General features: G+C 57.5%; 4 protein-coding genes across 4 annotated transcripts; all 4 read right to left on the reverse strand.

Moving 5' to 3' along the window:
* Positions 1–1,872: 1,872 nt before the first annotated feature.
* Positions 1,873–2,560, reverse strand: LOC138559133 (histone H1-like). Its single transcript, XM_069642697.1, has one exon. The coding sequence runs from the start codon at positions 2,558–2,560 to the stop codon at positions 1,877–1,879; it is 684 nt and encodes a 227-aa protein (XP_069498798.1). The 3' UTR covers positions 1,873–1,876.
* Positions 2,561–9,708: 7,148 nt separating this feature from the next.
* Positions 9,709–10,381, reverse strand: LOC138559135 (histone H1-like). The gene has a single exon (XM_069642700.1). The coding sequence runs from the start codon at positions 10,379–10,381 to the stop codon at positions 9,713–9,715; it is 669 nt and encodes a 222-aa protein (XP_069498801.1). The 3' UTR covers positions 9,709–9,712.
* A 7,095-nt stretch (positions 10,382–17,476) lies between these two features.
* On the reverse strand, positions 17,477–18,254 carry LOC138559134 (histone H1-like). The gene has a single exon (XM_069642699.1). It carries the CDS (start codon positions 18,204–18,206, stop codon positions 17,538–17,540), a length of 669 nt encoding a protein of 222 aa, XP_069498800.1. The 5' UTR covers positions 18,207–18,254; the 3' UTR covers positions 17,477–17,537.
* A 7,112-nt stretch (positions 18,255–25,366) lies between these two features.
* LOC138559165 (histone H1-like) lies at positions 25,367–26,054 on the reverse strand. The gene has a single exon (XM_069642731.1). It carries the CDS (start codon positions 26,052–26,054, stop codon positions 25,371–25,373), a length of 684 nt encoding a protein of 227 aa, XP_069498832.1. The 3' UTR covers positions 25,367–25,370.
* Between the last annotated feature and the right edge of the window lie 218 nt (positions 26,055–26,272).

Genomic DNA, 26,272 nt, shown 5'->3' on the forward strand with positions numbered 1-26,272 from the left:
AGACGGCAGCGTTTCGAAATGACCGCGCTTACTAGCCGTTGGTCTCTGGGCGGGGTAGCGTAGGTGGGAGAGCCTGCCAAACAAAGAACTCACAGCCAGCTGCCGCTTCTGATGGTTTAGGGGCAGGCACCATGCCGTCGGCGGCATCCCCCGCCTCCCCACTTGCCCCCACGGCGCGTTGCAAACACTGATCAGAAAAGGAGCTGCTTCCAAGCGCTTCAGAGTCAGGGCACCCTGCACTCTCTTCCGAGCACTCAAGAGGACCGCTGACCACGGGCGCAAACCTGGCATGGTGCGTAAATAATGCCTGCGGCTACCGTGGGGGGGGGGGGGGGGGGGACCCCGGGTGTGCCCGGCAGGTGAATAAGTAATGCATCTTGGGCATACCTCAAATCCCCCCCTCCGTCACCCAACACTGGAGGGCCTTCCATGCCACGGAAAAGCCCTGTGAACTATGGGGCCAAATGGATGTTTGGCTTTTGCCTCTGAAGCCAAAAGCTCGCCCGAGCTACGAGCGTAGCCAAGCGAAGAGCAGGGGCGGATAGGAGCAGCTCGTCTGTGACAATGTGGCGGCTCTTAAAAGAGCCTTTGTGGTGTTTTCTGCGGTTGTTGCGGTGCTGCCGTGTGCCTCAAGCCCTCTCGCCCCGGATGCGGCGGGCCAGCTGGATGTCCTTGGGCATGATGGTGACCCGCTTGGCGTGGATGGCGCAGAGGTTGGTGTCCTCAAAGAGCCCAACCAGGTAGGCCTCGCTGGCCTCCTGCAGGGCCATGACGGCCGAGCTCTGGAAGCGCAGGTCGGTCTTGAAGTCCTGGGCGATTTCTCGCACCAGGCGCTGGAAGGGCAGCTTTCGGATGAGCAGCTCGGTGGATTTCTGGTAGCGGCGGATCTCCCTCAGAGCCACAGTGCCGGGTCGGTAGCGGTGAGGTTTCTTGACGCCGCCAGTGGCGGGGGCGCTCTTCCGGGCAGCCTTGGTGGCCAGCTGCTTGCGAGGCGCCTTGCCTCCTGTGGACTTGCGGGCGGTCTGCTTAGTACGGGCCATGGCAGCGCTGCTAGATCTGCTTTCTCTCTACGAGATACAATGGCGCTCCTCTGGCGGGGAGCTGGTATATGAAGACCAAGCTCTCCTCTCATTGGCTGAGGCGATAACAGGCGCAGGTTTGAAAAAAGCCCGCGTTGCGCTGTGATTGGTCGCTGTCCGAAGGTATGGCTATGAAGCGGTGACGCAGGAATGGGAAGCCTTCGATTGGCTGGCTGGCCCAACAATAAACAGGAAGCAAAAAGAGATTGCCGTGGGTTGTGCTCAGCCTTTCATGAGTCGCTGTGGACAGATAAAATAGCCCCACCACCCAGCCCTTGCGTGCCCCAATTCAACCTCCCACCAGCCTTCAGACCGGTGGCAAGCGAGAGTGGCAAATCAGCCTCTGAAGTCTGCCCCCCCGCCCCCCGCGCTGACATTTCACACTACCATCATCATCTTTGCCGGCGGCCAGCCCAATGGCAGCGCCTCGAAACACTGCGGTTATGATGAGGGGAGGGGCGGGGGGGGGGAGGAGGAGGAGGAGGAGGAGGAGGTGGCGGGGGGGTTGTGCCAGATCACATGCCTCAACATCTGTGCACACGATGCCCTTATGTCTCAACTGGTGGGGGCTTATAGGTGGGGGCGCACTGGCCACGGTCACGCATGGCGTCCGAAGCGAGTGGAGACTCTCGCCGCGGGGCCCGGTACATGTTGGCTTTCAAACATGCCGTTGTATATCGCAGTACGCGTCTGGCAAGAGGCATGAGCTAGCTCGCTTTTCAGATGCTGTGGGCGGCTCTTAAAAGAGCCTTTGTGTTTTTTTGTGTGTGTTTTTTGAAGGGTCTCGGCGAAAGCCTCTACTTCTTCTTGGGTGCAGCCTTTTTGGGCTTTGCCGCTTTGGGTTTGACGGCCTTGGGCTTCACGACCTTGGCTGGGCTCTTCTTTGCCGCTTTCGCCTTCACGGCTTTGGCTTTTGCGGGGCTCTTGGCGGCCTTCTTGGCTGGAGCAGCTTTGGGCTTTTTAGGGCTCTTGGCTCCTGCTGGTTTCTTCACCTTCTTGGGACTCTTCTTGACTCCGGCGGGAGCCTTTTTGGGTTTCTTGGCAGCACCGGCAGGCTTCTTTGCTGCGGGCGTCTTGCTCTTCACCGCCGCTTTCTTGGCCGCCTTCTCCTTGCCCTGCGACTGCTTCTTGTTGAGCTTGAAGGATCCAGAGGCACCGGTGCCCTTGAGCTGGGCTAGGGCTCCTTTGCTCACCAGGCTCTTGACGGCAAGCTTGACTCTGCTGTTGTTCTTGTCCACGTCGTATCCCTGGGCGCTCAGAGCCTTCTTGATGGCGGGCAGGGAGAGTCCCTTCCTCTCAGTGGAGGCAGCCACGACCTTGACGACGAGGTCGGCCACGCTGGGCCCCGTGGGCTTTTTGGCCTTGGCAGCGCCGGCTGCTTTCTTCTGCGTCGTCTTCTTCTTGGGTGCGGCGGCGGCGGCGGCGGCGGAGGCGGCAGGTTCCGCCGGCGGAGCCACAGCAGCGGGAGCAGTTTCAGCCATTGTTCTGCAGGAGGACTCGGTCAGCGCGCTCACAGATCAGATCAGATCAGTAATGGGCGGCCCGGCAAGCGGCGTGCATATATAGGGAGGAGCTTCCTTCTGATTGGTCCACAGAAGGGGAGGCAGGTCCCAGCTCACAGCACCGTCCCTGCGAACGACACACTGTGTTTCCTCCGCCTAAATGATCCATTTTTTAATAGCGACACGCATACATTTATGTCATTTTACATGTGTCACCAGGACCGCAACATCTCCCAGCTCTTACACAAAAGTAGCTTCCCCTTGGCAGGGCCTCGGCTCCCTTGCAAGCGTCTTGTAAAGCCGGCATGCCGCCTTCAGCTGCGACAGGAACATGGGCAAACTTTGTTTTCCGCTTCATATTCGACCTCTCTTGCTCACCTCCCACGCATAGCAGCGCGAGCATATCCTTTTTCCCTTCTTTCCCTACGGTGCCTGATCAAGTCTGCTCCCCTCACCGCCCGGGGACCGAAGGAAAAGCGCACCGAAGAGGAAGGAAATAACACAGCTCTGAGAGTGTGTGTTAGCCAAGGCTAGAAACGCCCCTTGAAAATGGACACAGGGCTCCATGCCCAGAGCGGCTCTATGTTTTTGGAGTTCAATCCTGGCGCGCGCCCGCGCGCCTGTGTGTGTGTGAGATTTCTTTTTTTTGTTTTTTGTTTTTACTTTATTAGCTTTAATTCGACAAAAAGGTCATAAAAGCTACACACAGATATCCAAACCACAAATGCAACAACATCGTAATCACTTAGCTCATGAATCACTTCCAATCGGAAAACAAATTCGTCATGTTGCCAGAGGAAGCAAATGAAAGCGGGATCAGCATTTTACCAAAATTGACAGCCAATGCAAATGGGTTTCTCTACCCCAAAGCATTATTCTACTCCCTTAGCCTTTCTCGTGTGTATTTTTCCTTCCCAACTCAAATAACTAGCAGTAGCAAGAACAGCCTCTACGCCTGCAGTGTCCGGGCATATTGCCATGGCATCACCTACTGACCTGCAGGCCGCGCCTTAGAAACAAAGGCTTCAAAAAGCGCTTCCTCAGTGGCTTAGTGGCCGGACAGAGTAATAAGTAATGTTGAACAGTCTCCTCGGGCTCGCCTCAAAGAATACATGATGTTGAAACGGCATTGTTCCATCTATGCCGAAATGCGGCAATTGGCAGAATTCCAATACGGAACTTTAGGTGTAGAGCCCTTTCCCACCCAAGGGAGGCGTAATCCAGGTACTCTTCGCAACCCGCCCGTTTCTAAATTCTAACATATCGGGCCAGCTGTTCCGAGGCCCTGGATTTCCCCAAAATGTCCCCTGCCGGGCCTTTGCCCCTGCTGCACTCTTAATCACTTCCTTGGAAACAGATGTAATCGCTGAGGGATTTGACCAGCACTCCCCCAAACCCAGCAAACCCAAATAGCTTTTCACGTGACCAGCCCACTCTAAAGGACCGCTCCCGTGCTGGGACAAAACATCCACAAGTGCCTGATTTCATGTTTCGTGGGGTTATCCTTGCTTCCAGGGTTCAATTGCTGGGCCCATTTGCTGGCAGCCAGCCTCTGAAACCAGATTGTCTTTGCATTCTACATGCATGCAGGGGCCGTGTTTGCTTGCAGTCACTTTACCCTACATGATCTCGGGCCTTCTGCCCCCTCGTCCCAGTCCATGTCCTTTTCACACAGACACTGGCCTCGACCATGAAGGAGCATGCTCGGGCGTGGCAGGCCGGGCACACGGGGGGGCGTGCCACCCAAAGGTGGAACCTCCAATATGCGGGACAGGAAGGGCAGAAATCAGCGCTTGGGGCACACGCAGGGAGAAGCGTTGGCAGGGACGGCCCTGCCCCGCCTAGGGCTAGGGAGGTGAGCCCGCTCGGCAAGACCCTCCGGCCTAGGGGCCTGGGCAAGTACCGACGTGCTTAAACACAGTAAGAACTGTGAATGGGGAGACACCTCCTACGCCGTGACCGACTCGTGCAGACGGGAGGAGAATCCTCCACACGCAGAGGCGAGCCGCTGTGGATACGTCCTGGAGGGCCCGAGCCAGCGGTTGGCCTAGCCAAAGCGAGACCCGCTAGCTGGAGGCTACAAGGCGGGAGCTCTGACCGAGCAGGTATTAGAGAGTCTTTTTTATTTTGGATGTGTGTTTTCAGACTTTTGAGCACGTGAGACTTTGGAGAATGGTAGAAGAAAATAGTTAAACAAAATTAATATCAAAGAGGCCCCGGGTCAGGAGCGGAGCCAAGACGGGAAGAAAACCGCCTTCCCCGGGGGCGCGACGGCTAGAGAACAGTGGTGGGCCCGGCGCCCAGCGACCGACGCCGAGACTAGGGAACAGGAAGGAGCCAGAGTCCCCGAGCCCCACCCGGCGAGTGCCTGTACCGACCAGACGAGCACAAACAGCGATGCAAACACTCCCAACGTGAGGACGGGAGGGAGGGCTGTAAACGTTGGGGGCAAAGACTGGAGAAGCCGTCCACGGCAGGAGAGGCTGGGAAAATGGACGGCCACAAGACCCAGGTAAGACCGAGCGTGAGAGGGGCTCGAATACTGCATGTCACCGCTGGAGAAGCCGCCAAGCGTGTGAAAGTCTGAAAGAGCGGAACGGGCCCACGACCCAAGCAAAAGAGAGTGAAAGAGATACAAATACTGCATATCACGGCTGGAGAAGCCGCCCAACGTACGACATTCTGAAAGGGGTGGAACGGGCGTGCGAGCCAAGTTAAACAGAGGGGAAGAGATCCAAACACGGTCTACCAAGGCTGGGGTATCCGCCCCAGTACTAGATCCTAAGAGAAGCGAATGGGCACCCGCCCTGTGAACAAAGGAGGGCAATGGATGCGCGTGCTTGTTGCCAAGGCTGGGAAAGCCGACAAATATACGAGATGAATTGGACTGAGAGCCAATAACCCTGCCAAAGAGCCACAGGACTTGACTTTGGGGAGTCCCGGTGCCATAAAGGTGGGATCTGGAGAAGTGTGGGCTGTGCAAATGAGCCCTCTACGAGTCGGGCCAGACAGACGCGCACTTCCGAGGCTATTGTGCAAGCCTCCTTTTCCTTTTAGCGAGGTTTTCTAACGTGGGAGGGCCAGTCAGCAACTAGGAGTGTGGACTCAGGCAGGGCTCTTTCATTCTTGGACTTCGACGGGCGCCCTTTGTTTTTGTTTTAGAAGGCAGGGAACTTCCCTCATAGCGGGAGAGCCGATAGGCGTGTTTCTTTTATCTGAATAAACAAGTCTCCACCAAGACCCACTGTAGTCCGAGTCCATCTTCTGGTTCGCCACAGGGCCTGACCCTTCTGAGTCCGAGTCCATCTTCTGGTTCGCGACAGGGCCTGACCCTTCTGAGGAAGCCTCAGCCCCACTTTGATCTTCCTTTCTCCTCTTCTCATCGCTGGGAGGAGAGGCCTGTCCTTGGGGACACTGGGCTGGGTTTCTGGGAGAAGCAGCAGCAGCAGCAGCAGCAGCAGCAGCAGCTGCAGCAGCCAGCCAGCCAGCCAGCCAGCCAGGCGTTCTGGCCCCTGCCCCGAAAGCCTGACGAACGCCTGACAAACGCCACTGTGCTTTGCCCTTGACGGGCAAAATTCCCAGCAGACCCCACTGGGCACAGCACCTGAGCAAGTTAGAGTGAGGTTTGAGAGAGAGGGCCCTCCGCCTGCCCACCAAAACACTAAAAGGAAAGAAAGGGAAAAAAAAGGGTGAAATGGGCCACTCTGGGTTTCATATCTCGGCCAGGCCTTCCTTTCTTGGAGTCAAACGGTTCATGCATGCCTCCCAGGAACCCTTGCACTTCCCTTAGGGTAATGAGTGGAATCCCCAGACAGGTCCCTCCCCTCATCTGCCACTCTCCCAACACGGTGTACAATGTATCTATCTATCTCAGTGAGAGGGCTTGGCAGTGGCAAAGCAAGGAAGTGAGACGGGCAGCTCTCTGCAGAGGCCAGTGGTAGGTAGGAGTGTGGGGAGGAGGCCATGGTGGGCCTTGACGCTTTGCGTGCCTCACTAACTAACTAACTAACCAGCAACTCTCTGACCAGCATGACGCGCGCAGAGGCCTCCGGCAACGCTCACCCCATTCACACGCTCAGGAGAATGGGTAGAGGGGCAAACTGAGCAGGACACAGACACCTGGCTCTCCCTTCTGGATACACAAACCCCGAGTGCAGTTGCCCCCTTGCGTTAAAGGGCGGCGCTGTGGTCAACCCCGAATGCGTTCAAAGGGTAAATCAATCGGAAAGCCTGCCCCTCGGCGAGAGCGAGAAGCCCTAGCGCACTGGAGGGGATTCGGGCCGGCTTGGCCCCGACCCCGATATGATATGATAGGACATATGGCATTTATAAAGGCGCCTATACACAAGTGTTTCAAGGCGCGACTGGTAGCCAGGCCCATTCTAGGCAAGAGCCAGCGCTCCTCATAGCCACGGGGGCAGAAGGCACAGCCGTGTGAAAGACCTTACCTTCGGCATAGGATTTTGCCTTCTCCTGCAGGTACATTCTGGGCGCAAAGAAAGAATTGTCAAGTAGGACACAAAAACGCCATGTGCTTGCTCTGATCTCTTTCTTCATTCACACACAAGCGACATTCATAAAATCAGTGTGCAAGACTCGCCTGAGGTTTTTTTTCAAGGCGCTGGCTTGCTAGTCAAAACATAAACCTTGCACGCCCCTCTACTTTGGCTCAGGCGGGCCAGAGTATGGTGCTTAAGCAGAGTGCAGATGAGCAGCTCGGTCGGGGAGGGTGTGGGCGGCTCTTAAAAGAGCCTTTGGTGTTGTGGTGTCGGAACGAGAGGTGGGGTCCGGTGGGGGGTGGGGGTCTGCTCAGCCCCCGAATCCGTAGAGGGTGCGTCCCTGGCGCTTCAGGGCATAGACCACATCCATGGCGGTGACCGTCTTCCTCTTGGCGTGCTCGGTGTAGGTGACGGCATCCCGGATCACGTTCTCCAGGAAGACCTTCAGCACGCCCCGGGTCTCCTCGTAGATGAGGCCGGAGATGCGCTTGACTCCGCCACGGCGGGCCAGGCGGCGGATGGCGGGCTTGGTGATGCCCTGGATGTTGTCTCGCAGCACTTTCCTGTGCCTCTTGGCGCCGCCTTTGCCGAGCCCTTTCCCTCCTTTGCCGCGTCCAGACATGCTGACTCTTCTCTTCTTCACAAGCGAGCGGAGAATGACGGGTTCAGCGCCTGAGCCGCTCCTTATATGCACCCATGGCGGACCAGAGGGAGGGCTGCTGGCGGTCGTGCGCAGGGCCGGGTGGGCGGGGAGACGGCAGCGTTTCGAAATGACCGCGCTTACTAGCCGTTGGTCTCTGGGCGGGGTAGCGTAGGTGGGAGAGCCTGCCAAACAAAGAACTCACAGCCAGCTGCCGCTTCTGATGGTTTAGGGGCAGGCACCATGCCGTCGGCGGCATCCCCCGCCTCCCCACTTGCCCCCACGGCGCGTTGCAAACACTGATCAGAAAAGGAGCTGCTTCCAAGCGCTTCAGAGTCAGGGCACCCTGCACTCTCTTCCGAGCACTCAAGAGGACCGCTGACCACGGGCGCAAACCTGGCATGGTGCGTAAATAATGCCTGCGGCTACCGTGGGGGGGGGGGGGGGGGGGGGGACCCCGGGTGTGCCCGGCAGGTGAATAAGTAATGCATCTTGGGCATACCTCAAATCCCCCCCTCCGTCACCCAACACTGGAGGGCCTTCCATGCCACGGAAAAGCCCTGTGAACTATGGGGCCAAATGGATGTTTGGCTTTTGCCTCTGAAGCCAAAAGCTCGCCCGAGCTACGAGCGTAGCCAAGCGAAGAGCAGGGGCGGATAGGAGCAGCTCGTCTGTGACAATGTGGCGGCTCTTAAAAGAGCCTTTGTGGTGTTTTCTGCGGTTGTTGCGGTGCTGCCGTGTGCCTCAAGCCCTCTCGCCCCGGATGCGGCGGGCCAGCTGGATGTCCTTGGGCATGATGGTGACCCGCTTGGCGTGGATGGCGCAGAGGTTGGTGTCCTCAAAGAGCCCAACCAGGTAGGCCTCGCTGGCCTCCTGCAGGGCCATGACGGCCGAGCTCTGGAAGCGCAGGTCGGTCTTGAAGTCCTGGGCGATTTCTCGCACCAGGCGCTGGAAGGGCAGCTTTCGGATGAGCAGCTCGGTGGATTTCTGGTAGCGGCGGATCTCCCTCAGAGCCACAGTGCCGGGTCGGTAGCGGTGAGGTTTCTTGACGCCGCCAGTGGCGGGGGCGCTCTTCCGGGCAGCCTTGGTGGCCAGCTGCTTGCGAGGCGCCTTGCCTCCTGTGGACTTGCGGGCGGTCTGCTTAGTACGGGCCATGGCAGCGCTGCTAGATCTGCTTTCTCTCTACGAGATACAATGGCGCTCCTCTGGCGGGGAGCTGGTATATGAAGACCAAGCTCTCCTCTCATTGGCTGAGGCGATAACAGGCGCAGGTTTGAAAAAAGCCCGCGTTGCGCTGTGATTGGTCGCTGTCCGAAGGTATGGCTATGAAGCGGTGACGCAGGAATGGGAAGCCTTCGATTGGCTGGCTGGCCCAACAATAAACAGGAAGCAAAAAGAGATTGCCGTGGGTTGTGCTCAGCCTTTCATGAGTCGCTGTGGACAGATAAAATAAGCCCCACCACCCAGCCCTTGCGTGCCCCAATTCAACCTCCCACCAGCCTTCAGACCGGTGGCAAGCGAGAGTGGCAAATCAGCCTCTGAAGTCTGCCCCCCCGCCCCCCGCGCTGACATTTCACACTACCATCATCATCTTTGCCGGCGGCCAGCCCAATGGCAGCGCCTCGAAACACTGCGGTTATGATGAGGGGAGGGGCGGGGGGGGGGAGGAGGAGGAGGAGGAGGAGGAGGTGGCGGGGGGGTTGTGCCAGATCACATGCCTCAACATCTGTGCACACGATGCCCTTATGTCTCAACTGGTGGGGGCTTATAGGTGGGGGCGCACTGGCCACGGTCACGCATGGCGTCCGAAGCGAGTGGAGACTCTCGCCGCGGGGCCCGGTACATGTTGGCTTTCAAACATGCCGTTGTATATCGCAGTACGCGTCTGGCAAGAGGCATGAGCTAGCTCGCTTTTCAGATGCTGTGGGCGGCTCTTAAAAGAGCCTTTGTGTTTTTTTGTGTGTGTTTTTTGAAGGGTCTCGGCGAAAGCCTCTACTTCTTCTTGGGTGCAGCCTTTTTGGGCTTTGCCGCTTTGGGTTTGACGGCCTTGGGCTTCACGACCTTGGCTGGGCTCTTCTTTGCCGCTTTCGCCTTCACGGCTTTGGCTTTTGCGGGGCTCTTGGCGGCCTTCTTGGCTGGAGCAGCTTTGGGCTTTTTAGGGCTCTTGGCTCCTGCTGGTTTCTTCACCTTCTTGGGACTCTTCTTGACTCCGGCGGGAGCCTTTTTGGGTTTCTTGGCAGCACCGGCAGGCTTCTTTGCTGCGGGCGTCTTGCTCTTCACCGCCGCTTTCTTGGCCGCCTTCTCCTTGCCCTGCGACTGCTTCTTGTTGAGCTTGAAGGATCCAGAGGCACCGGTGCCCTTGAGCTGGGCTAGGGCTCCTTTGCTCACCAGGCTCTTGACGGCAAGCTTGACTCTGCTGTTGTTCTTGTCCACGTCGTATCCCTGGGCGCTCAGAGCCTTCTTGATGGCGGGCAGGGAGAGTCCCTTCCTCTCAGTGGAGGCAGCCACGACCTTGACGACGAGGTCGGCCACGCTGGGCCCCGTGGGCTTTTTGGCCTTGGCAGCGCCGGCTGCTTTCTTCTGCGTCGTCTTCTTCTTGGGTGCGGCGGCGGCGGCAGGTTCCGCCGGCGGAGCCACAGCAGCGGGAGCAGTTTCAGCCATTGTTCTGCAGGAGGACTCGGTCAGCGCGCTCACAGATCAGATCAGATCAGTAATGGGCGGCCCGGCAAGCGGCGTGCATATATAGGGAGGAGCTTCCTTCTGATTGGTCCACAGAAGGGGAGGCAGGTCCCAGCTCACAGCACCGTCCCTGCGAACGACACACTGTGTTTCCTCCGCCTAAATGATCCATTTTTTAATAGCGACACGCATACATTTATGTCATTTTACATGTGTCACCAGGACCGCAACATCTCCCAGCTCTTACACAAAAGTAGCTTCCCCTTGGCAGGGCCTCGGCTCCCTTGCAAGCGTCTTGTAAAGCCGGCATGCCGCCTTCAGCTGCGACAGGAACATGGGCAAACTTTGTTTTCCGCTTCATATTCGACCTCTCTTGCTCACCTCCCACGCATAGCAGCGCGAGCATATCCTTTTTCCCTTCTTTCCCTACGGTGCCTGATCAAGTCTGCTCCCCTCACCGCCCGGGGACCGAAGGAAAAGCGCACCGAAGAGGAAGGAAATAACACAGCTCTGAGAGTGTGTGTTAGCCAAGGCTAGAAACGCCCCTTGAAAATGGACACAGGGCTCCATGCCCAGAGCGGCTCTATGTTTTTGGAGTTCAATCCTGGCGCGCGCCCGCGCGCCTGTGTGTGTGTGAGATTTCTTTTTTTTGTTTTTTGTTTTTACTTTATTAGCTTTAATTCGACAAAAAGGTCATAAAAGCTACACACAGATATCCAAACCACAAATGCAACAACATCGTAATCACTTAGCTCATGAATCACTTCCAATCGGAAAACAAATTCGTCATGTTGCCAGAGGAAGCAAATGAAAGCGGGATCAGCATTTTACCAAAATTGACAGCCAATGCAAATGGGTTTCTCTACCCCAAAGCATTATTCTACTCCCTTAGCCTTTCTCGTGTGTATTTTTCCTTCCCAACTCAAATAACTAGCAGTAGCAAGAACAGCCTCTACGCCTGCAGTGTCCGGGCATATTGCCATGGCATCACCTACTGACCTGCAGGCCGCGCCTTAGAAACAAAGGCTTCAAAAAGCGCTTCCTCAGTGGCTTAGTGGCCGGACAGAGTAATAAGTAATGTTGAACAGTCTCCTCGGGCTCGCCTCAAAGAATACATGATGTTGAAACGGCATTGTTCCATCTATGCCGAAATGCGGCAATTGGCAGAATTCCAATACGGAACTTTAGGTGTAGAGCCCTTTCCCACCCAAGGGAGGCGTAATCCAGGTACTCTTCGCAACCCGCCCGTTTCTAAATTCTAACATATCGGGCCAGCTGTTCCGAGGCCCTGGATTTCCCCAAAATGTCCCCTGCCGGGCCTTTGCCCCTGCTGCACTCTTAATCACTTCCTTGGAAACAGATGTAATCGCTGAGGGATTTGACCAGCACTCCCCCAAACCCAGCAAACCCAAATAGCTTTTCACGTGACCAGCCCACTCTAAAGGACCGCTCCCGTGCTGGGACAAAACATCCACAAGTGCCTGATTTCATGTTTCGTGGGGTTATCCTTGCTTCCAGGGTTCAATTGCTGGGCCCATTTGCTGGCAGCCAGCCTCTGAAACCAGATTGTCTTTGCATTCTACATGCATGCAGGGGCCGTGTTTGCTTGCAGTCACTTTACCCTACATGATCTCGGGCCTTCTGCCCCCTCGTCCCAGTCCATGTCCTTTTCACACAGACACTGGCCTCGACCATGAAGGAGCATGCTCGGGCGTGGCAGGCCGGGCACACGGGGGGGCGTGCCACCCAAAGGTGGAACCTCCAATATGCGGGACAGGAAGGGCAGAAATCAGCGCTTGGGGCACACGCAGGGAGAAGCGTTGGCAGGGACGGCCCTGCCCCGCCTAGGGCTAGGGAGGTGAGCCCGCTCGGCAAGACCCTCCGGCCTAGGGGCCTGGGCAAGTACCGACGTGCTTAAACACAGTAAGAACTGTGAATGGGGAGACACCTCCTACGCCGTGACCGACTCGTGCAGACGGGAGGAGAATCCTCCACACGCAGAGGCGAGCCGCTGTGGATACGTCCTGGAGGGCCCGAGCCAGCGGTTGGCCTAGCCAAAGCGAGACCCGCTAGCTGGAGGCTACAAGGCGGGAGCTCTGACCGAGCAGGTATTAGAGAGTCTTTTTTATTTTGGATGTGTGTTTTCAGACTTTTGAGCACGTGAGACTTTGGAGAATGGTAGAAGAAAATAGTTAAACAAAATTAATATCAAAGAGGCCCCGGGTCAGGAGCGGAGCCAAGACGGGAAGAAAACCGCCTTCCCCGGGGGCGCGACGGCTAGAGAACAGTGGTGGGCCCGGCGCCCAGCGACCGACGCCGAGACTAGGGAACAGGAAGGAGCCAGAGTCCCCGAGCCCCACCCGGCGAGTGCCTGTACCGACCAGACGAGCACAAACAGCGATGCAAACACTCCCAACGTGAGGACGGGAGGGAGGGCTGTAAACGTTGGGGGCAAAGACTGGAGAAGCCGTCCACGGCAGGAGAGGCTGGGAAAATGGACGGCCACAAGACCCAGGTAAGACCGAGCGTGAGAGGGGCTCGAATACTGCATGTCACCGCTGGAGAAGCCGCCAAGCGTGTGAAAGTCTGAAAGAGCGGAACGGGCCCACGACCCAAGCAAAAGAGAGTGAAAGAGATACAAATACTGCATATCACGGCTGGAGAAGCCGCCCAACGTACGACATTCTGAAAGGGGTGGAACGGGCGTGCGAGCCAAGTTAAACAGAGGGGAAGAGATCCAAACACGGTCTACCAAGGCTGGGGTATCCGCCCCAGTACTAGATCCTAAGAGAAGCGAATGGGCACCCGCCCTGTGAACAAAGGAGGGCAATGGATGCGCGTGCTTGTTGCCAAGGCTGGGAAAGCCGACAAATATACGAGATGAATTGGACTGAGAGCCAATAACCCTGCCAAAGAGCCACAGGACTTGACTTTGGGGAGTCCCGGTGCCATAAAGGTGGGATCTGGAGAAGTGTGGGCTGTGCAAATGAGCCCTCTACGAGTCGGGCCAGACAGACGCGCACTTCCGAGGCTATTGTGCAAGCCTCCTTTTCCTTTTAGCGAGGTTTTCTAACGTGGGAGGGCCAGTCAGCAACTAGGAGTGTGGACTCAGGCAGGGCTCTTTCATTCTTGGACTTCGACGGGCGCCCTTTGTTTTTGTTTTAGAAGGCAGGGAACTTCCCTCATAGCGGGAGAGCCGATAGGCGTGTTTCTTTTATCTGAATAAACAAGTCTCCACCAAGACCCACTGTAGTCCGAGTCCATCTTCTGGTTCGCCACAGGGCCTGACCCTTCTGAGTCCGAGTCCATCTTCTGGTTCGCGACAGGGCCTGACCCTTCTGAGGAAGCCTCAGCCCCACTTTGATCTTCCTTTCTCCTCTTCTCATCGCTGGGAGGAGAGGCCTGTCCTTGGGGACACTGGGCTGGGTTTCTGGGAGAAGCAGCAGCAGCAGCAGCAGCAGCAGCTGCAGCAGCCAGCCAGCCAGCCAGCCAGCCAGGCGTTCTGGCCCCTGCCCCGAAAGCCTGACGAACGCCTGACAAACGCCACTGTGCTTTGCCCTTGACGGGCTTTGCCCTTGACGGGCAAAATTCCCAGCAGACCCCACTGGGCACAGCACCTGAGCAAGTTAGAGTGAGGTTTGAGAGAGAGGGCCCTCCGCCTGCCCACCAAAACACTAAAAGGAAAGAAAGGGAAAAAAAAGGGTGAAATGGGCCACTCTGGGTTTCATATCTCGGCCAGGCCTTCCTTTCTTGGAGTCAAACGGTTCATGCATGCCTCCCAGGAACCCTTGCACTTCCCTTAGGGTAATGAGTGGAATCCCCAGACAGGTCCCTCCCCTCATCTGCCACTCTCCCAACACGGTGTACAATGTATCTATCTATCTCAGTGAGAGGGCTTGGCAGTGGCAAAGCAAGGAAGTGAGACGGGCAGCTCTCTGCAGAGGCCAGTGGTAGGTAGGAGTGTGGGGAGGAGGCCATGGTGGGCCTTGACGCTTTGCGTGCCTCACTAACTAACTAACTAACCAGCAACTCTCTGACCAGCATGACGCGCGCAGAGGCCTCCGGCAACGCTCACCCCATTCACACGCTCAGGAGAATGGGTAGAGGGGCAAACTGAGCAGGACACAGACACCTGGCTCTCCCTTCTGGATACACAAACCCCGAGTGCAGTTGCCCCCTTGCGTTAAAGGGCGGCGCTGTGGTCAACCCCGAATGCGTTCAAAGGGTAAATCAATCGGAAAGCCTGCCCCTCGGCGAGAGCGAGAAGCCCTAGCGCACTGGAGGGGATTCGGGCCGGCTTGGCCCCGACCCCGATATGATATGATAGGACATATGGCATTTATAAAGGCGCCTATACACAAGTGTTTCAAGGCGCGACTGGTAGCCAGGCCCATTCTAGGCAAGAGCCAGCGCTCCTCATAGCCACGGGGGCAGAAGGCACAGCCGTGTGAAAGACCTTACCTTCGGCATAGGATTTTGCCTTCTCCTGCAGGTACATTCTGGGCGCAAAGAAAGAATTGTCAAGTAGGACACAAAAACGCCATGTGCTTGCTCTGATCTCTTTCTTCATTCACACACAAGCGACATTCATAAAATCAGTGTGCAAGACTCGCCTGAGGTTTTTTTTCAAGGCGCTGGCTTGCTAGTCAAAACATAAACCTTGCACGCCCCTCTACTTTGGCTCAGGCGGGCCAGAGTATGGTGCTTAAGCAGAGTGCAGATGAGCAGCTCGGTCGGGGAGGGTGTGGGCGGCTCTTAAAAGAGCCTTTGGTGTTGTGGTGTCGGAACGAGAGGTGGGGTCCGGTGGGGGGTGGGGGTCTGCTCAGCCCCCGAATCCGTAGAGGGTGCGTCCCTGGCGCTTCAGGGCATAGACCACATCCATGGCGGTGACCGTCTTCCTCTTGGCGTGCTCGGTGTAGGTGACGGCATCCCGGATCACGTTCTCCAGGAAGACCTTCAGCACGCCCCGGGTCTCCTCGTAGATGAGGCCGGAGATGCGCTTGACTCCGCCACGGCGGGCCAGGCGGCGGATGGCGGGCTTGGTGATGCCCTGGATGTTGTCTCGCAGCACTTTCCTGTGCCTCTTGGCGCCGCCTTTGCCGAGCCCTTTCCCTCCTTTGCCGCGTCCAGACATGCTGACTCTTCTCTTCTTCACAAGCGAGCGGAGAATGACGGGTTCAGCGCCTGAGCCGCTCCTTATATGCACCCATGGCGGACCAGAGGGAGGGCTGCTGGCGGTCGTGCGCAGGGCCGGGTGGGCGGGGAGACGGCAGCGTTTCGAAATGACCGCGCTTACTAGCCGTTGGTCTCTGGGCGGGGTAGCGTAGGTGGGAGAGCCTGCCAAACAAAGAACTCACAGCCAGCTGCCGCTTCTGATGGTTTAGGGGCAGGCACCATGCCGTCGGCGGCATCCCCCGCCTCCCCACTTGCCCCCACGGCGCGTTGCAAACACTGATCAGAAAAGGAGCTGCTTCCAAGCGCTTCAGAGTCAGGGCACCCTGCACTCTCTTCCGAGCACTCAAGAGGACCGCTGACCACGGGCGCAAACCTGGCATGGTGCGTAAATAATGCCTGCGGCTACCGTGGGGGGGGGGGGGGGGGACCCCGGGTGTGCCCGGCAGGTGAATAAGTAATGCATCTTGGGCATACCTCAAATCCCCCCCTCCGTCACCCAACACTGGAGGGCCTTCCATGCCACGGAAAAGCCCTGTGAACTATGGGGCCAAATGGATGTTTGGCTTTTGCCTCTGAAGCCAAAAGCTCGCCCGAGCTACGAGCGTAGCCAAGCGAAGAGCAGGGGCGGATAGGAGCAGCTCGTCTGTGACAATGTGGCGGCTCTTAAAAGAGCCTTTGTGGTGTTTTCTGCGGTTGTTGCGGTGCTGCCGTGTGCCTCAAGCCCTCTCGCCCCGGATGCGGCGGGCCAGCTGGATGTCCTTGGGCATGATGGTGACCCGCTTGGCGTGGATGGCGCAGAGGTTGGTGTCCTCAAAGAGCCCAACCAGGTAGGCCTCGCTGGCCTCCTGCAGGGCCATGACGGCCGAGCTCTGGAAGCGCAGGTCGGTCTTGAAGTCCTGGGCGATTTCTCGCACCAGGCGCTGGAAGGGCAGCTTTCGGATGAGCAGCTCGGTGGATTTCTGGTAGCGGCGGATCTCCCTCAGAGCCACAGTGCCGGGTCGGTAGCGGTGAGGTTTCTTGACGCCGCCAGTGGCGGGGGCGCTCTTCCGGGCAGCCTTGGTGGCCAGCTGCTTGCGAGGCGCCTTGCCTCCTGTGGACTTGCGGGCGGTCTGCTTAGTACGGGCCATGGCAGCGCTGCTAGATCTGCTTTCTCTCTACGAGATACAATGGCGCTCCTCTGGCGGGGAGCTGGTATATGAAGACCAAGCTCTCCTCTCATTGGCTGAGGCGATAACAGGCGCAGGTTTGAAAAAAGCCCGCGTTGTGCTGTGATTGGTCGCTGTCCGAAGGTATGGCTATGAAGCGGTGACGCAGGAATGGGAAGCCTTCGATTGGCTGGCTGGCCCAACAATAAACAGGAAGCAAAAAGAGATTGCCGTGGGTTGTGCTCAGCCTTTCATGAGTCGCTGTGGACAGATAAAATAGCCCCACCACCCAGCCCTTGCGTGCCCCAATTCAACCTCCCACCAGCCTTCAGACCGGTGGCAAGCGAGAGTGGCAAATCAGCCTCTGAAGTCTGCCCCCCCGCCCCCCGCGCTGACATTTCACACTACCATCATCATCTTTGCCGGCGGCCAGCCCAATGGCAGCGCCTCGAAACACTGCGGTTATGATGAGGGGAGGGGCGGGGGGGGGGAGGAGGAGGAGGAGGAGGAGGAGGTGGCGGGGGGGTTGTGCCAGATCACATGCCTCAACATCTGTGCACACGATGCCCTTATGTCTCAACTGGTGGGGGCTTATAGGTGGGGGCGCACTGGCCACGGTCACGCATGGCGTCCGAAGCGAGTGGAGACTCTCGCCGCGGGGCCCGGTACATGTTGGCTTTCAAACATGCCGTTGTATATCGCAGTACGCGTCTGGCAAGAGGCATGAGCTAGCTCGCTTTTCAGATGCTGTGGGCGGCTCTTAAAAGAGCCTTTGTGTTTTTTTGTGTGTGTTTTTTGAAGGGTCTCGGCGAAAGCCTCTACTTCTTCTTGGGTGCAGCCTTTTTGGGCTTTGCCGCTTTGGGTTTGACGGCCTTGGGCTTCACGACCTTGGCTGGGCTCTTCTTTGCCGCTTTCGCCTTCACGGCTTTGGCTTTTGCGGGGCTCTTGGCGGCCTTCTTGGCTGGAGCAGCTTTGGGCTTTTTAGGGCTCTTGGCTCCTGCTGGTTTCTTCACCTTCTTGGGACTCTTCTTGACTCCGGCGGGAGCCTTTTTGGGTTTCTTGGCAGCACCGGCAGGCTTCTTTGCTGCGGGCGTCTTGCTCTTCACCGCCGCTTTCTTGGCCGCCTTCTCCTTGCCCTGCGACTGCTTCTTGTTGAGCTTGAAGGATCCAGAGGCACCGGTGCCCTTGAGCTGGGCTAGGGCTCCTTTGCTCACCAGGCTCTTGACGGCAAGCTTGACTCTGCTGTTGTTCTTGTCCACGTCGTATCCCTGGGCGCTCAGAGCCTTCTTGATGGCGGGCAGGGAGAGTCCCTTCCTCTCAGTGGAGGCAGCCACGACCTTGACGACGAGGTCGGCCACGCTGGGCCCCGTGGGCTTTTTGGCCTTGGCAGCGCCGGCTGCTTTCTTCTGCGTCGTCTTCTTCTTGGGTGCGGCGGCGGCGGCAGGTTCCGCCGGCGGAGCCACAGCAGCGGGAGCAGTTTCAGCCATTGTTCTGCAGGAGGACTCGGTCAGCGCGCTCACAGATCAGATCAGATCAGTAATGGGCGGCCCGGCAAGCGGCGTGCATATATAGGGAGGAGCTTCCTTCTGATTGGTCCACAGAAGGGGAGGCAGGTCCCAGCTCACAGCACCGTCCCTGCGAACGACACACTGTGTTTCCTCCGCCTAAATGATCCATTTTTTAATAGCGACACGCATACATTTATGTCATTTTACATGTGTCACCAGGACCGCAACATCTCCCAGCTCTTACACAAAAGTAGCTTCCCCTTGGCAGGGCCTCGGCTCCCTTGCAAGCGTCTTGTAAAGCCGGCATGCCGCCTTCAGCTGCGACAGGAACATGGGCAAACTTTGTTTTCCGCTTCATATTCGACCTCTCTTGCTCACCTCCCACGCATAGCAGCGCGAGCATATCCTTTTTCCCTTCTTTCCCTACGGTGCCTGATCAAGTCTGCTCCCCTCACCGCCCGGGGACCGAAGGAAAAGCGCACCGAAGAGGAAGGAAATAACACAGCTCTGAGAGTGTGTGTTAGCCAAGGCTAGAAACGCCCCTTGAAAATGGACACAGGGCTCCATGCCCAGAGCGGCTCTATGTTTTTGGAGTTCAATCCTGGCGCGCGCCCGCGCGCCTGTGTGTGTGTGAGATTTCTTTTTTTTGTTTTTTGTTTTTACTTTATTAGCTTTAATTCGACAAAAAGGTCATAAAAGCTACACACAGATATCCAAACCACAAATGCAACAACATCGTAATCACTTAGCTCATGAATCACTTCCAATCGGAAAACAAATTCGTCATGTTGCCAGAGGAAGCAAATGAAAGCGGGATCAGCATTTTACCAAAATTGACAGCCAATGCAAATGGGTTTCTCTACCCCAAAGCATTATTCTACTCCCTTAGCCTTTCTCGTGTGTATTTTTCCTTCCCAACTCAAATAACTAGCAGTAGCAAGAACAGCCTCTACGCCTGCAGTGTCCGGGCATATTGCCATGGCATCACCTACTGACCTGCAGGCCGCGCCTTAGAAACAAAGGCTTCAAAAAGCGCTTCCTCAGTGGCTTAGTGGCCGGACAGAGTAATAAGTAATGTTGAACAGTCTCCTCGGGCTCGCCTCAAAGAATACATGATGTTGAAACGGCATTGTTCCATCTATGCCGAAATGCGGCAATTGGCAGAATTCCAATACGGAACTTTAGGTGTAGAGCCCTTTCCCACCCAAGGGAGGCGTAATCCAGGTACTCTTCGCAACCCGCCCGTTTCTAAATTCTAACATATCGGGCCAGCTGTTCCGAGGCCCTGGATTTCCCCAAAATGTCCCCTGCCGGGCCTTTGCCCCTGCTGCACTCTTAATCACTTCCTTGGAAACAGATGTAATCGCTGAGGGATTTGACCAGCACTCCCCCAAACCCAGCAAACCCAAATAGCTTTTCACGTGACCAGCCCACTCTAAAGGACCGCTCCCGTGCTGGGACAAAACATCCACAAGTGCCTGATTTCATGTTTCGTGGGGTTATCCTTGCTTCCAGGGTTCAATTGCTGGGCCCATTTGCTGGCAGCCAGCCTCTGAAACCAGATTGTCTTTGCATTCTACATGCATGCAGGGGCCGTGTTTGCTTGCAGTCACTTTACCCTACATGATCTCGGGCCTTCTGCCCCCTCGTCCCAGTCCATGTCCTTTTCACACAGACACTGGCCTCGACCATGAAGGAGCATGCTCGGGCGTGGCAGGCCGGGCACACGGGGGGGCGTGCCACCCAAAGGTGGAACCTCCAATATGCGGGACAGGAAGGGCAGAAATCAGCGCTTGGGGCACACGCAGGGAGAAGCGTTGGCAGGGACGGCCCTGCCCCGCCTAGGGCTAGGGAGGTGAGCCCGCTCGGCAAGACCCTCCGGCCTAGGGGCCTGGGCAAGTACCGACGTGCTTAAACACAGTAAGAACTGTGAATGGGGAGACACCTCCTACGCCGTGACCGACTCGTGCAGACGGGAGGAGAATCCTCCACACGCAGAGGCGAGCCGCTGTGGATACGTCCTGGAGGGCCCGAGCCAGCGGTTGGCCTAGCCAAAGCGAGACCCGCTAGCTGGAGGCTACAAGGCGGGAGCTCTGACCGAGCAGGTATTAGAGAGTCTTTTTTATTTTGGATGTGTGTTTTCAGACTTTTGAGCACGTGAGACTTTGGAGAATGGTAGAAGAAAATAGTTAAACAAAATTAATATCAAAGAGGCCCCGGGTCAGGAGCGGAGCCAAGACGGGAAGAAAACCGCCTTCCCCGGGGGCGCGACGGCTAGAGAACAGTGGTGGGCCCGGCGCCCAGCGACCGACGCCGAGACTAGGGAACAGGAAGGAGCCAGAGTCCCCGAGCCCCACCCGGCGAGTGCCTGTACCGACCAGACGAGCACAAACAGCGATGCAAACACTCCCAACGTGAGGACGGGAGGGAGGGCTGTAAACGTTGGGGGCAAAGACTGGAGAAGCCGTCCACGGCAGGAGAGGCTGGGAAAATGGACGGCCACAAGACCCAGGTAAGACCGAGCGTGAGAGGGGCTCGAATACTGCATGTCACCGCTGGAGAAGCCGCCAAGCGTGTGAAAGTCTGAAAGAGCGGAACGGGCCCACGACCCAAGCAAAAGAGAGTGAAAGAGATACAAATACTGCATATCACGGCTGGAGAAGCCGCCCAACGTACGACATTCTGAAAGGGGTGGAACGGGCGTGCGAGCCAAGTTAAACAGAGGGGAAGAGATCCAAACACGGTCTACCAAGGCTGGGGTATCCGCCCCAGTACTAGATCCTAAGAGAAGCGAATGGGCACCCGCCCTGTGAACAAAGGAGGGCAATGGATGCGCGTGCTTGTTGCCAAGGCTGGGAAAGCCGACAAATATACGAGATGAATTGGACTGAGAGCCAATAACCCTGCCAAAGAGCCACAGGACTTGACTTTGGGGAGTCCCGGTGCCATAAAGGTGGGATCTGGAGAAGTGTGGGCTGTGCAAATGAGCCCTCTACGAGTCGGGCCAGACAGACGCGCACTTCCGAGGCTATTGTGCAAGCCTCCTTTTCCTTTTAGCGAGGTTTTCTAACGTGGGAGGGCCAGTCAGCAACTAGGAGTGTGGACTCAGGCAGGGCTCTTTCATTCTTGGACTTCGACGGGCGCCCTTTGTTTTTGTTTTAGAAGGCAGGGAACTTCCCTCATAGCGGGAGAGCCGATAGGCGTGTTTCTTTTATCTGAATAAACAAGTCTCCACCAAGACCCACTGTAGTCCGAGTCCATCTTCTGGTTCGCCACAGGGCCTGACCCTTCTGAGTCCGAGTCCATCTTCTGGTTCGCGACAGGGCCTGACCCTTCTGAGGAAGCCTCAGCCCCACTTTGATCTTCCTTTCTCCTCTTCTCATCGCTGGGAGGAGAGGCCTGTCCTTGGGGACACTGGGCTGGGTTTCTGGGAGAAGCAGCAGCAGCAGCAGCAGCAGCAGCAGCAGCTGCAGCAGCCAGCCAGCCAGCCAGCCAGCCAGGCGTTCTGGCCCCTGCCCCGAAAGCCTGACGAACGCCTGACAAACGCCACTGTGCTTTGCCCTTGACGGGCTTTGCCCTTGACGGGCAAAATTCCCAGCAGACCCCACTGGGCACAGCACCTGAGCAAGTTAGAGTGAGGTTTGAGAGAGAGGGCCCTCCGCCTGCCCACCAAAACACTAAAAGGAAAGAAAGGGAAAAAAAAGGGTGAAATGGGCCACTCTGGGTTTCATATCTCGGCCAGGCCTTCCTTTCTTGGAGTCAAACGGTTCATGCATGCCTCCCAGGAACCCTTGCACTTCCCTTAGGGTAATGAGTGGAATCCCCAGACAGGTCCCTCCCCTCATCTGCCACTCTCCCAACACGGTGTACAATGTATCTATCTATCTCAGTGAGAGGGCTTGGCAGTGGCAAAGCAAGGAAGTGAGACGGGCAGCTCTCTGCAGAGGCCAGTGGTAGGTAGGAGTGTGGGGAGGAGGCCATGGTGGGCCTTGACGCTTTGCGTGCCTCACTAACTAACTAACTAACCAGCAACTCTCTGACCAGCATGACGCGCGCAGAGGCCTCCGGCAACGCTCACCCCATTCACACGCTCAGGAGAATGGGTAGAGGGGCAAACTGAGCAGGACACAGACACCTGGCTCTCCCTTCTGGATACACAAACCCCGAGTGCAGTTGCCCCCTTGCGTTAAAGGGCGGCGCTGTGGTCAACCCCGAATGCGTTCAAAGGGTAAATCAATCGGAAAGCCTGCCCCTCGGCGAGAGCGAGAAGCCCTAGCGCACTGGAGGGGATTCGGGCCGGCTTGGCCCCGACCCCGATATGATATGATAGGACATATGGCATTTATAAAGGCGCCTATACACAAGTGTTTCAAGGCGCGACTGGTAGCCAGGCCCATTCTAGGCAAGAGCCAGCGCTCCTCATAGCCACGGGGGCAGAAGGCACAGCCGTGTGAAAGACCTTACCTTCGGCATAGGATTTTGCCTTCTCCTGCAGGTACATTCTGGGCGCAAAGAAAGAATTGTCAAGTAGGACACAAAAACGCCATGTGCTTGCTCTGATCTCTTTCTTCATTCACACACAAGCGACATTCATAAAATCAGTGTGCAAGACTCGCCTGAGGTTTTTTTTCAAGGCGCTGGCTTGCTAGTCAAAACATAAACCTTGCACGCCCCTCTACTTTGGCTCAGGCGGGCCAGAGTATGGTGCTTAAGCAGAGTGCAGATGAGCAGCTCGGTCGGGGAGGGTGTGGGCGGCTCTTAAAAGAGCCTTTGGTGTTGTGGTGTCGGAACGAGAGGTGGGGTCCGGTGGGGGGTGGGGGTCTGCTCAGCCCCCGAATCCGTAGAGGGTGCGTCCCTGGCGCTTCAGGGCATAGACCACATCCATGGCGGTGACCGTCTTCCTCTTGGCGTGCTCGGTGTAGGTGACGGCATCCCGGATCACGTTCTCCAGGAAGACCTTCAGCACGCCCCGGGTCTCCTCGTAGATGAGGCCGGAGATGCGCTTGACTCCGCCACGGCGGGCCAGGCGGCGGATGGCGGGCTTGGTGATGCCCTGGATGTTGTCTCGCAGCACTTTCCTGTGCCTCTTGGCGCCGCCTTTGCCGAGCCCTTTCCCTCCTTTGCCGCGTCCAGACATGCTGACTCTTCTCTTCTTCACAAGCGAGCGGAGAATGACGGGTTCAGCGCCTGAGCCGCTCCTTATATGCACCCATGGCGGACCAGAGGGAGGGCTGCTGGCGGTCGTGCGCAGGGCCGGGTGGGCGGGGAGACGGCAGCGTTTCGAAATGACCGCGCTTACTAGCCGTTGGTCTCTGGGCGGGGTAGCGTAGGTGGGAGAGCCTGCCAAACAAAGAACTCACAGCCAGCTGCCGCTTCTGATGGTTTAGGGGCAGGCACCATGCCGTCGGCGGCATCCCCCGCCTCCCCACTTGCCCCCACGGCGCGTTGCAAACACTGATCAGAAAAGGAGCTGCTTCCAAGCGCTTCAGAGTCAGGGCACCCTGCACTCTCTTCCGAGCACTCAAGAGGACCGCTGACCACGGGCGCAAACCTGGCATGGTGCGTAAATAATGCCTGCGGCTACCGTGGGGGGGGGGGGGGGGGGGACCCCGGGTGTGCCCGGCAGGTGAATAAGTAATGCATCTTGGGCATACCTCAAATCCCCCCCTCCGTCACCCAACACTGGAGGGCCTTCCATGCCACGGAAAAGCCCTGTGAACTATGGGGCCAAATGGATGTTTGGCTTTTGCCTCTGAAGCCAAAAGCTCGCCCGAGCTACGAGCGTAGCCAAGCGAAGAGCAGGGGCGGATAGGAGCAGCTCGTCTGTGACAATGTGGCGGCTCTTAAAAGAGCCTTTGTGGTGTTTTCTGCGGTTGTTGCGGTGCTGCCGTGTGCCTCAAGCCCTCTCGCCCCGGATGCGGCGGGCCAGCTGGATGTCCTTGGGCATGATGGTGACCCGCTTGGCGTGGATGGCGCAGAGGTTGGTGTCCTCAAAGAGCCCAACCAGGTAGGCCTCGCTGGCCTCCTGCAGGGCCATGACGGCCGAGCTCTGGAAGCGCAGGTCGGTCTTGAAGTCCTGGGCGATTTCTCGCACCAGGCGCTGGAAGGGCAGCTTTCGGATGAGCAGCTCGGTGGATTTCTGGTAGCGGCGGATCTCCCTCAGAGCCACAGTGCCGGGTCGGTAGCGGTGAGGTTTCTTGACGCCGCCAGTGGCGGGGGCGCTCTTCCGGGCAGCCTTGGTGGCCAGCTGCTTGCGAGGCGCCTTGCCTCCTGTGGACTTGCGGGCGGTCTGCTTAGTACGGGCCATGGCAGCGCTGCTAGATCTGCTTTCTCTCTACGAGATACAATGGCGCTCCTCTGGCGGGGAGCTGGTATATGAAGACCAAGCTCTCCTCTCATTGGCTGAGGCGATAACAGGCGCAGGTTTGAAAAAAGCCCGCGTTGCGCTGTGATTGGTCGCTGTCCGAAGGTATGGCTATGAAGCGGTGACGCAGGAATGGGAAGCCTTCGATTGGCTGGCTGGCCCAACAATAAACAGGAAGCAAAAAGAGATTGCCGTGGGTTGTGCTCAGCCTTTCATGAGTCGCTGTGGACAGATAAAATAGCCCCACCACCCAGCCCTTGCGTGCCCCAATTCAACCTCCCACCAGCCTTCAGACCGGTGGCAAGCGAGAGTGGCAAATCAGCCTCTGAAGTCTGCCCCCCCGCCCCCCGCGCTGACATTTCACACTACCATCATCATCTTTGCCGGCGGCCAGCCCAATGGCAGCGCCTCGAAACACTGCGGTTATGATGAGGGGAGGGGCGGGGGGGGGGAGGAGGAGGAGGAGGAGGAGGAGGTGGCGGGGGGGTTGTGCCAGATCACATGCCTCAACATCTGTGCACACGATGCCCTTATGTCTCAACTGGTGGGGGCTTATAGGTGGGGGCGCACTGGCCACGGTCACGCATGGCGTCCGAAGCGAGTGGAGACTCTCGCCGCGGGGCCCGGTACATGTTGGCTTTCAAACATGCCGTTGTATATCGCAGTACGCGTCTGGCAAGAGGCATGAGCTAGCTCGCTTTTCAGATGCTGTGGGCGGCTCTTAAAAGAGCCTTTGTGTTTTTTTGTGTGTGTTTTTTGAAGGGTCTCGGCGAAAGCCTCTACTTCTTCTTGGGTGCAGCCTTTTTGGGCTTTGCCGCTTTGGGTTTGACGGCCTTGGGCTTCACGACCTTGGCTGGGCTCTTCTTTGCCGCTTTCGCCTTCACGGCTTTGGCTTTTGCGGGGCTCTTGGCGGCCTTCTTGGCTGGAGCAGCTTTGGGCTTTTTAGGGCTCTTGGCTCCTGCTGGTTTCTTCACCTTCTTGGGACTCTTCTTGACTCCGGCGGGAGCCTTTTTGGGTTTCTTGGCAGCACCGGCAGGCTTCTTTGCTGCGGGCGTCTTGCTCTTCACCGCCGCTTTCTTGGCCGCCTTCTCCTTGCCCTGCGACTGCTTCTTGTTGAGCTTGAAGGATCCAGAGGCACCGGTGCCCTTGAGCTGGGCTAGGGCTCCTTTGCTCACCAGGCTCTTGACGGCAAGCTTGACTCTGCTGTTGTTCTTGTCCACGTCGTATCCCTGGGCGCTCAGAGCCTTCTTGATGGCGGGCAGGGAGAGTCCCTTCCTCTCAGTGGAGGCAGCCACGACCTTGACGACGAGGTCGGCCACGCTGGGCCCCGTGGGCTTTTTGGCCTTGGCAGCGCCGGCTGCTTTCTTCTGCGTCGTCTTCTTCTTGGGTGCGGCGGCGGCGGCGGCGGCGGAGGCGGCAGGTTCCGCCGGCGGAGCCACAGCAGCGGGAGCAGTTTCAGCCATTGTTCTGCAGGAGGACTCGGTCAGCGCGCTCACAGATCAGATCAGATCAGTAATGGGCGGCCCGGCAAGCGGCGTGCATATATAGGGAGGAGCTTCCTTCTGATTGGTCCACAGAAGGGGAGGCAGGTCCCAGCTCACAGCACCGTCCCTGCGAACGACACACTGTGTTTCCTCCGCCTAAATGATCCATTTTTTAATAGCGACACGCATACATTTAT

Source organism: Ambystoma mexicanum, unplaced genomic scaffold (genome assembly GCF_040938575.1).
Source record: "Ambystoma mexicanum isolate Mex_15411 unplaced genomic scaffold, UKY_AmexF1_1 Mex_scaf45, whole genome shotgun sequence".
NCBI lineage: Eukaryota > Metazoa > Chordata > Amphibia > Caudata > Ambystomatidae > Ambystoma > Ambystoma mexicanum.